This window comes from Chaetura pelagica, unplaced genomic scaffold (assembly GCF_000747805.2).
Source record: "Chaetura pelagica isolate M959 unplaced genomic scaffold, ChaPel_1.0 scaffold47, whole genome shotgun sequence".
In the NCBI taxonomy this organism is placed as follows: domain Eukaryota; kingdom Metazoa; phylum Chordata; class Aves; order Apodiformes; family Apodidae; genus Chaetura; species Chaetura pelagica.
In genome coordinates, this window is record NW_009954140.1 from 858,107 (window position 1) to 868,118 (window position 10,012).

General features: G+C 59.6%; 1 protein-coding gene across 1 annotated transcript in view; it reads left to right on the top strand.

Annotated features, from left to right (window-relative positions):
• Positions 1–1,415: 1,415 nt before the first annotated feature.
• GRIN2C (glutamate receptor, ionotropic, N-methyl D-aspartate 2C) overlaps positions 1,416–10,012 on the top strand; it is a 9,816-nt gene continuing 1,219 nt past the window's right edge. Inside the window, 11 exon segments of the mRNA XM_010002741.1 lie at positions 1,416–1,643; positions 3,149–3,741; positions 4,225–4,339; positions 4,894–5,118; positions 5,243–5,380; positions 5,732–5,885; positions 7,152–7,277; positions 7,362–7,591; positions 7,770–7,930; positions 8,553–8,740; positions 9,351–9,583. Coding sequence (XP_010001043.1) covers positions 1,416–1,643; positions 3,149–3,741; positions 4,225–4,339; positions 4,894–5,118; positions 5,243–5,380; positions 5,732–5,885; positions 7,152–7,277; positions 7,362–7,591; positions 7,770–7,930; positions 8,553–8,740; positions 9,351–9,583 — 2,391 coding nt within the window.

Genomic DNA, 10,012 nt, shown 5'->3' on the forward strand with positions numbered 1-10,012 from the left:
ACGGGGGGGGCTGGGGGGTGGGTCCCCAGCACAGCCCAGAACCCCAAACTGCTCAGGACTTGGCAAGGGGATCCTGTGGCTGTGCCGAGGACATGTTAAGCAACAGCAGCTTTTAATTGCAAGTGACATTTCTAAGCACCAGCTGGCATCTTGCTGCATGGAGTGACTCCAGCGCGTGGACGGTGCCACCGCAGAGGGTGGCTTGTCCCCCTCCCCCTGCCCAGCAAGGCACCAGGACGATGGCCCTGGGGGCAGTGGGGCTTGGAAGGGCTCAGAGGAGCTCGGATACTCTCTGCTGTGGGTCTCACCACGGGTTGGTTTGCTTGGTTGGTTCTAAGGAGGGGGTGAGCTCCAGTGTGGGGGTGCATCGCTGTGGGCAGCAACATGTGCCCCCCTGGGGACTGTCACCCCGCATGGGTGCTGGGCATCCATGGTTGGAGGGGAAATGGGGACCTGGCAGGGGGGATGTTTCCAAACATCCCCCCCACCCCCCCACCCTGGCTTTGGGGTGCAGCTGGCAAAGATGCAGTGTGGTGGGTGCCTGGGTGATGTCACCAGGGGGATGTGCAATGGGGGTAAAGACAAGAAAGGGGACAAAACTGCAGGATGGTGTCAGGGAGGAACTTGGAGATGAAGGGCCAGGCAGGTGCTTTGGCTGGGGTTTGGGAAGCAGCAGGCAGGGGACAGTGGCAGGGGACAGGGAGGGGACTGGCTGCTCCTGTGCTTGTGTGGTATGCAAAATCCTCACATGGGGGTTGCAGAGTTGAACCCTCCCTCAAGGGCAAAGCCTGTAAATATTGAAGGTGGTTTTGAGCTGTGGAGAGAGCACCAGGGAGCTGCCAGCTCCTCCTGTCACCGCCCACTGCTGTCTCTGTCCTCATCTCTGGCAGAAGGGACAATAAGGAATTTTGGAGAAGGGAGAGGGGCTGGAGGGCAATGTGGCTGGGAGGGGAATGGTGGGGTTGGGTTGGGGCTGAGGTGCTGGTGGGAAGTGGGAACTGGCTGGGAAAGTTGGTAGTGGTTGGTAGGACTGGAGACAAGAGACATGGCACTGGGATGTGGGTGGTGGTGGGTGGTCATCCCTCCACCATGGCCCCTCTTCAAAGGAGGAGGGTCCCTCTCTCTTCCTGGGATCTACCTGCCCTGGTGGTGGTGAGGAGGGTGCGGGGGGGTTCCTGGCAGGTGTGCAGGTGCGAGGAGCTGTGTCCCATCCCGGCAGGGCCGCGACGGTGGACATGGGCAGAGCGCCGGCGCACGCTCTGCTGCTGTCGCTGGTGCTGGGCTGCTCGGCTGCCTTCACCCACCTCCTGCTGCCGGGCCCCGAGGAGCCCGTGGTCAACGTGGCCGTGGTGTTTGGGGGCACTTCCTACCCCCTCCACATCCGCTCCCGCCTGAGCACCCAGAGCTTCCTGGACATGCCCCTGGAGATCCATCCCATCACCGTCATCGTCAACAACACCAACCCCAGCACCCTCCTCACCCAGATCTGTGACATCCTCGCCAGCCACAAGATCCACGGCATCGTCTTCGAAGACAACGTTGGCACGGAGGCGGTGGCCCAGATCCTTGACTTCATCTCCTCCCAGACCCAGGTCCCCATCATCAGCATCAGCGGGGGGTCTGCTGTGGTCCTGACCCCAAAGGTGAGGCCTTTGCTGGGGGCTATTTCCAGGAATGGGGTGGGAGAAATAGGGGATTATTGGAGAGGAGAGGAGCTGCTGGGCTTGTGGGCAGGAATGGGCCAGTGTGGCCAACCAGGGTGGGGGGACACAGGACAGGACCTCAGGGAGGGGTCCCCAATGGGTGGGACATGGGAGGGGACTTCAGTGCCCTGTGGAGGGACTTTCCCTGGTGTCCTGCTCCCCATCCCCTCCAGGCTGTGCCTGCCATGGAGTGCTGGGGTTGTGGTGCCTTGGGCAGTGGCAGGGTTGGCATGTCCCTGTCCTACTCCCTCTCTGCCCCACCAGAGGCATCTCAGGTGCACCACTGGCCAAAACAGAATTCTTGGCTTCTCTGTTCCTTGCTGGCATCAGACACTGCCATTGTCACTTGTGGGGAAGCACTGGTGGCAAGGGAGAGCTGGAACTAGAGGATGCTGGGCTGGGGAGGAGATTTGAACAGAGATTTGGGATATCCCTTCCTGGTTGCTCAGTCCTGCTGATCCTGGCCACCAGAGGTGCCCCAGCACTGGGTCCCACCTGGGCAGCACCGCCCACCCTGCTTCTCCTCAGGGTTTGGGTTTCATGCTCTGTTTGCCCAGAGGTTTTTGGGTTTAAACCCCCTGGATGGCTCCTTGGCAGCCTTGCCTGCACCAACCAATGCTCACAGACCACCCCAGCTGCTGCTCATTGTGGGTGGGTGGTGGTGGGTGCAATGGACTGAGGGGTGCAGTGATCTTGGGTGAGTACAGAGGGTTCAGGTGTAGCCCCACACAGCTAAAAATTAGCCATGGGGTTGCTGTGGTCTGGGTGTTTTTCTGAGGTGTTCTCCAGGTGTTGGGTGTTTCAGGGATGGTGAAGGGCCCCATCTGAGGGCTCGACCTTCTCCTCCCATGAGTCTGAGGTCCCTGGCAGCTCTTTCTTCCCAGCCTGGACTCCCCAGAGCTCACCCCTCCAGTAAGACCACCAGCTTCATGGGAAAAACTGCTCCAGTGGTGGTGGGGGTCTGGGTGGCAGAACCCTGCTGCCTGCATATGACCTTCTGCAAATGCCATTCACTGAATCATTTAAGACAGAATCAGATCAATTAAGGTTTGCTAATGAGAGGCCAGATGGTTGGGGAGGTGGGGTGGGAGGGAAGGAGCCGCACCGGCTCTGGCAGCAGGTAGAAAGTTGGAGCTGGGGTGGGATTTATGTTCCCAGCAGAACCCTTGCCCTCTCCCTCTCCTGGTTTAAAGAGAAATCGTTGGCATCCTTTGGAAGCTGGAGGAATTTTTGGTCAGCAAGTTGAGAAACAGGAGAAGCTGCAGGGCTTGACCCTTTGCATGAAATGAGGCTCCTTGGAGACTGAGGTCCAGCCCATGAGCTGTGCCAGTTCATGGCACCTTTAAACCCTTCATGACGGCAAGTTCAAGGTGGTTTGCACGGGTGCAAGAGACCTGGACTGACCACAGTGCCAGAGCAGCCTCTGACCCCTTCTCTTCCCACAGGAGCCCAGCTCAGCTTTCCTGCAGTTGGGTGTCTCCATCGAGCAGCAAATCCAGGTGATCTTCAAGGTGTTGGAGGAATACGACTGGGGCTCCTTCACCATCATCACCAGCCTCTACCCAGGCTACAACATCTTCCTGGAGGTCATCCGCTCCTTCACGGACGCCAGCTACTTTGGCTGGGAGCTGCAGGAGGTGCTCACCTTCGAGATGAGCCAGGAGAGGAGCAACTCCCGGACGCAGCGGATCCTGCGGCAGATCGACGCCCAGGTCCTCATCGTCTACTGCTCGCGGGAGGAGGCCGAGTACCTCTTTGCCATGGCAGAAGAAGCCGGCCTCGTGGGGCCAGGCTACGTCTGGATCGTGCCCAGCCTGACGGTGGGCAACATGGAAGTGCCACCTGCCTCCTTCCCTGTTGGCCTCATCAGCGTGGTGACCGAGAGCTGGAAGCTGAGCCTGAGGCAGAAGGTGCGGGATGGGGTGGCCATCGTGGCCATGGGGGCATCCAGCTTCTTCCGGGCCCATGGATACCTCCCGGAGGTGGGACGGGACTGCTGGGCTCCTGCTGGACCTGCCACCAGCACCAGCTTCTACCGGTGAGGGGCCAGGGACCCGCCTGGGTGGGTGTGAAAGGGGGGTAATGGGGAGGTGGCCAGGGAAGGGGTAGGGGAGGAACTCGCTGTGGGCTGCAGCTGATGGTCCACACCTCTCAGCTGGGTTTCTCCTGGAGCATCTCCCCAGAGCAGCCCTTGCCTTTTTCCCGTGTTTGTCGGTGACTTGGGATTCAGGAGTCTCGAGGGGGTTCAGAGCTCTGCTCTGCAGTGCAGAGCTGGTGCCTCAGAGCTGCTGTGGCAGCTTCTGCCTTCTCAGCCCTGCAGCAGGCTATTCTTGATGCCTCCTTGCAGGCAGGGCTTTCTCCAGCTCCCCCCCGCCCCTTGTGCAGGGGATAGACCTGGTCCCCAGCACTCAGCCCCACAGGTCTCCATGGGACCTGTGCGAGCCTGGCTGGAGTTGGAGAAGGAAGATTATAGGGGGCTGGGCTGCACAGCTGGAGTCTCATAATTGCTGTGTCCCACCAGGCACCTTCTCAATGTGACGTGGGAGCACAGAGACTTCTCCTTCAATGAAGGTGGCTTCCTGGTCAGACCCACCATGGTGGTGATCTCGCTCAACCCACACCGGCTCTGGGAGATGGTAGGATCTCTGCCCCGCCCTGGGATGGGCACAGTGTCAGGGGGTGGCTGGGTAGAGCGAGCCTGGGGCCATGCATGGGCTGGGGTCCTACCTTGGAGCAGCTTTTCCCATGCAAAACCTATGACTGGTACCAAAGGTCCCCCTGGAAGTGTGGTGGGGTTTTGAGGCAATGCTGGGCACCAAAGCTCTGCCAAGAACTGGTTTCTTCTCTTCTGCAGTTTGACTGAAAAGAGGCAAATGTGCAGCTGTTCAACTCTGGGAACACGTGCCTGGGTGTGACACACGCTGCCTGGGCAGGGTTGCTAGTTGAAAAGTAATTTGGGTGAAGCTTGGCCAGGTTTGTGCTCAGCCAAGCCCAGTGCTTGGGGTCCAGTAGGAAACACCTCACCCTGTGGGTGCATGGGGAAGGGAGTGCTGAGATGGGGCTCACCATGGCTGAGCTCCAGCCTAACGATGCTGCAGGAGAAAATAGTCTTGAAGGTGTGAGGAGGATGAACACTGGACTCTGCGTGAGCCCCTCCCTGAGGTGACAATGTCCTCTCCTTCGGGGGCAGGTGGGCAAGTGGGAGAAAGGCATCATCCACATGAAGTACCCGGTGTGGCCCCGCTACGGCTCCTCCATGCAGCCCGTGGTTGACAACCGGCACCTGACGGTGGCCACGCTGGAGGAGAGACCCTTTGTCATCGTGGAGAACACGGACCCCAGCACCGGGGTCTGCGTGCGCAACACGGTGCCCTGCCGCAAGCAGACCAACTCCTCCCAGGGGTGAGCAGCCGGCGTGGAGCAACATTGGCCACCACTCAGGGTGGTCCTCAGGGTACTCGGAGCATCTTTGGTTGGTGCGACCCATTCTTTCCTGCTGTGGTTTCAGTGGTGATGGGCTCGTGGATCCCTACACCAAGCTGTGCTGCAAGGGCTTCTGCATCGACATCCTGAAGAAGCTGGCCAAGGCGGTGAAGTTCTCCTATGACCTCTACCTGGTGACCAACGGCAAACACGGCAAGATCGTCCGTGGGGTGTGGAACGGCATGATTGGTGAGGTAGGGGTGGGCATGGCCTGGCCTGGGGCTTCTCTGAGGAGACACAATGGGGGTTGTCTGTGGTGGGACTTGCCCCCGGGCAGGGGACAGCTTGGCATGAGGAGCAGGGAGGTGTCATTGTACATCATGGTGCTGATGGGCAAGACGTACAGGGGAGAAGGAGGTGGGGAGTCAGCTGAACGTTGATGACCCTACAGCTGGTTGTGCTTGTGTCACTGTTCATTTAAGAAGCTGACATTTAAAAAAAAAAATAACAAAAGGATTAAATTTAATGTTGAAAAAGCTAGAAATGGAGGGGGAGATGGTGGGTTGTCCCTCTGCCCATCTTGAGACCACCTGCCCCTTCCCCAGGTGTACTACAAGCGGGCAGACATGGCCATTGGCTCCCTCACCATCAACGAGGAGCGCTCCGAGATCGTGGACTTCTCTGTGCCCTTCGTGGAGACGGGCATCAGTGTCATGGTGGCCAGGAGCAACGGCACCGTGTCCCCCTCTGCCTTCCTGGGTGAGCTCTGCCTGTCTGTCTGTCTGTCTGTCTGTCTGTCTGTCTGTCTGTCTGTCTGTCTGCAGGTTCATCCCCTGCTTCCGACAAATGCAGGTCAGAAATCTTGTTCGGTGTTAATAACTTGGAAGGAGAAAAAAAAGCCCTTAGGGAAGGAGATTTTGTGTCTGGCTTTGGTGCTTCCTCCTCCCCTCACCTGATTAATCCCTTCATTACAGAGAGGGAAGCCAGGAGCAGTGATTTCCCCCTCTTCTTGTGTTGAGGAGAGGGGATGAGGGGAGACAAGCTGGGGGTTTGTCAGCTCTGAGCTCTGCTCTGGGGACCCCTGCCCTGTGCCCATGGGGAGGTCACGTGTTGGAAACCTCTGGGGATCAAAATTTTATTGAAGGAGTTTCTAAAAAGCAAATCTGCAGCCTGGGGAGGGACGGAGACTGGCCAAGGGTGTCACAGAAGCCAGCCTGAGCTCAGCCAGGGCTGGGAGCCCTTGGCAAGGGCACAGGGTTCCCATGCCAGGGGGCATGGGGGTGGGCTGTGGGTGTCAGGGATGCTGAGGGATTCGGGACACGCCAGCCTGGGCACATCTTCCCGCTATTGTCCCCCCCACACCACACAGCCCGATCCCCTCCCCAAGCAGGGGTCACCTTGACCAGCCCTGGGGACAGAGGGAGCTTCCATCCCTGATTTGGCAGGGTTGGGGGCCCACGGTCCTCGTGCCTCCCCCTCCTGCCCCCTGCGCTAATGAGCTGCGTCCTCGTCAGGGGAGGCCTCATCCTCCTGACAGCGAAGGACGCGCTGACAAATGGACCTCAGCGCCGTGTGCCGAGGGCTGGGATGCATTCCCACTGCTCCATCCCAGCTCATCCCGAGCAGGAGGGGACTCACCACCCACCCCCAGCTCCCAGGCTCACCCAGGAGCTGAGGGGGCTGGTCCTGAGCCCGGTGCAGGCGTGGGCCTTGCACGGGACAACTCGTTATCCCATGGGAACCCTCCCACCGATGCTCCTGGAGATGGGCAGTGTCTCATTAGCATCTCCCCACTGATGAAAGCCTGATTTTATTCAGGCAGGGAAGCCAGCCACGTCCCCCTGTCTCACAGCATTCCCCTTCCCTTCTGAGGTCCTGTGGATCTTCTCGGCTGTGGTGCTGCTGGTTCCCATCTTCCCTCTGAGGAGAGGCAGTTCTCAGGAGGATGAGCCCATCCAGCAGGGAGGGTTCTGGGGGTCCCTAGACAGCTGTGAGGGGGCTGACAGGGTCCCACTTGCCTTTCAGAGCCCTACAGCCCTGCCGTGTGGGTCATGATGTTCGTGATGTGCCTCACCGTGGTGGCCATCACTGTCTTCGTGTTCGAGTATTTCAGCCCCGTTGGGTACAACCAGAACCTCACCAGCGGCAAGAGTGAGTCGTGGGGAGGTGGGAACTGTGAGTGGGGCACACACACCCCCCTGGCTGTGCTAATGGCTGTCCTCTCCATCCCCACAGGGCCGGGAGGTCCCACCTTCACCATTGGCAAGTCGGTGTGGCTGCTGTGGGCTCTGGTCTTCAATAACTCGGTGCCCATTGAGAACCCCAAGGGCACCACCAGCAAAATCATGGTGCTCATCTGGGCCTTCTTTGCCGTCATCTTCCTCGCCAGCTACACGGCCAACCTGGCTGCCTTCATGATCCAGGAGCAGTACATCGACACCGTGTCGGGGCTGAGCGACAGGAAGGTGGGGCTGAGGCTTAAAAAACAAGAATAAGGGATTATTTGGGGGGGGTGGGGAGGGTGAGGAGGACTCTGGGAGGGCTGTATGTCCCTGCTGGCTGGCTGGACATGGCTGCAGGGCTGGCTGTGGGGAGGGGGCATGTGCTGGGGACACAGCAGGGACGTGGAGCCCCCCGTTGCAGTTCCAGAAGCCACTGGAGCAGTACCCACCCTTCCGCTTCGGCACCGTCCCCAACGGCAGCACCGAGAGGAACATCCGCAGCAACTACCCCGACATGCACACCCACATGGTGAAGTACAACCAGCGCTCCGTGGAGGATGCCCTCACCAGCCTCAAAATGGGGTAAGGCCCACCCCAGATGGGGGTACAGCTCAGCCGGGTCAGGGCTATGGCCTCCCCCAAATGGGGTATGGATCCCAGAGCTGGGGTTCAGCTCCTCCAAATGGGATAAAGGAGCCCCCAAATGAGCTGCAGCTCCCTGGGATGGGGTGCAGAACCTCTCAGATGGGGCAGGGCTTCCTCAGCGGGGGGCAGCCCCCTCTCAAGTGAGGTATGAGGTCCCCAGACTGGGTACAGCTCTCCCAGATGGGATATGGCTCTCTGCAGCTTCCCTTTGTGGAGTATGGGCTCCCCCAAAGAGGGTACAACCCCCTGCAGATGGGGTAAAGCTTCATCCCAAAGGGATGAAGACTGCCCCAAAAAAGGGATGTAGCCCCTCCTAGATGGAGTATGGCTCCCCCACAAGGGGGAGCAAAAAAAACCCCCCATTGCATGTTTCCCCCCTTCCCCAAGTGGGGTTATGGCTTTCTAGGATGGGGCAGAGATCCCCCAGAGAAGGACTCAGCTCCCACCAGCTGGGCTGCAGCTCCCCGAAAAGGGGACAGCTCCCCACGGAACGGGTACACCTCCCCCAGAAAAGGTCTTCTGGGCCCCCTCCTCACCTTCCCTCCTGGTTTCGGGGCAGGAAGCTGGATGCCTTCATCTACGACGCGGCCGTGCTCAACTACATGGCAGGCAAGGACGAGGGCTGCAAGCTGGTGACCATCGGCAGCGGGAAGGTGTTCGCCACCACGGGCTACGGCATCGCCCTGCAGAAGGACTCGCGCTGGAAAAGGGCCATCGACCTGGCCCTGCTCCAGTTCCTGGGGGATGGTGGGTGCCTGGAGGAGCTTCTCATTAGCCCTGTCCCCCTCCTCACCTCGCCCCTCCCCTGCAGGTTAACCCCAGGGATCAGGTTTTACTGTATGTTCCTTCCCGAGGTGGCTTTGGGCCCCAGGCACTGCTCAGCCTCCATGGCTGGTTGAAGGGTGTCACTGAGGGGTTGGGTCAGATGGGCTTCTCCAGCAGCCCGTCTGAGGTGACATTAAAGGCAGCAGCATCTTTCCAGCTGAGTGCTGGGGGCTCATTCCCTCCAGGGGCCCTCCTCTTCTTGCAGGCTGTAAAACCCTGGAGATGGCCATGCACAAAATCTGTGGGTCAAGAGAAGCCTGGGAAGGGAACAGTGAGACTGTCAGGCTGGGACATGGGTGGGGGACAGAGACAGGAGAGGGCTCTGGAGAAGGATTAGTGACTGGTGAGATGTTCAGGCCAAGGCAGCAGACAGGGCCGAGCTGGTAACAGTTCCAGCAGCTTAGGGTGGTTTTCTTCTCCTTCAGCTACAGAGGGGTGGGGATGGGCAAGGGTTGGCCTTGGGGAGATGATGCCCAAGGGGGGAATTTTCACACAGCTCCTCCCTCCAACTGCTGTGTGTGCCTGGCCCCAGGTGAGACCCAGAAGCTGGAGACAGTTTGGCTGTCAGGGATCTGCCAGAACGAGAAGAATGAGGTGATGAGCAGCAAGCTGGACATCGACAACATGGCTGGGGTTTTCTACATGCTGCTGGTGGCCATGGGGCTGAGCCTGCTGGTCTTTGCCTGGGAGCACCTCGTCTACTGGAAGCTGCGTCACTCTGTCCCCAAGTCCCACAAGCTTGACTTCCTCCTGGCCATCAGCAGGGTGAGTGAAGCTGCCAGTGAATCTTGATGGGCCCAAATGTCCTCCCTCGGTGTCACGGGGATGGGCATGGCCTTCTGGTCATCATCCCTCCCACCCTCACGGGAGGGACTGTAGATGCTCATGCTGATGGGGGAGAACAGGTGGGTTTTTTGGGAAAGGGATCAGCCCTGGGAATGACCCAGAACATCCCTGGGGAAAGGAGTGATGTAGGATGGTGTCAGCACTGGGGATGCTGGGGAGGGGACGTCAGTGCCGTCAAGACGCCCCAGCAGCAGCATCTGGGCTTGATGTGGCGGGTTTGTGGATGCAGGACCACTGAGGGTGGGGGTCCTCTCCTCTCTCTACAGGGCATCTACAGCTGCTTCAGCGGGGTGCAGACCCTGGAGAGCCCTGGGCGGGTCCCCACGCCCGACGTCACCGCCAGCTCAG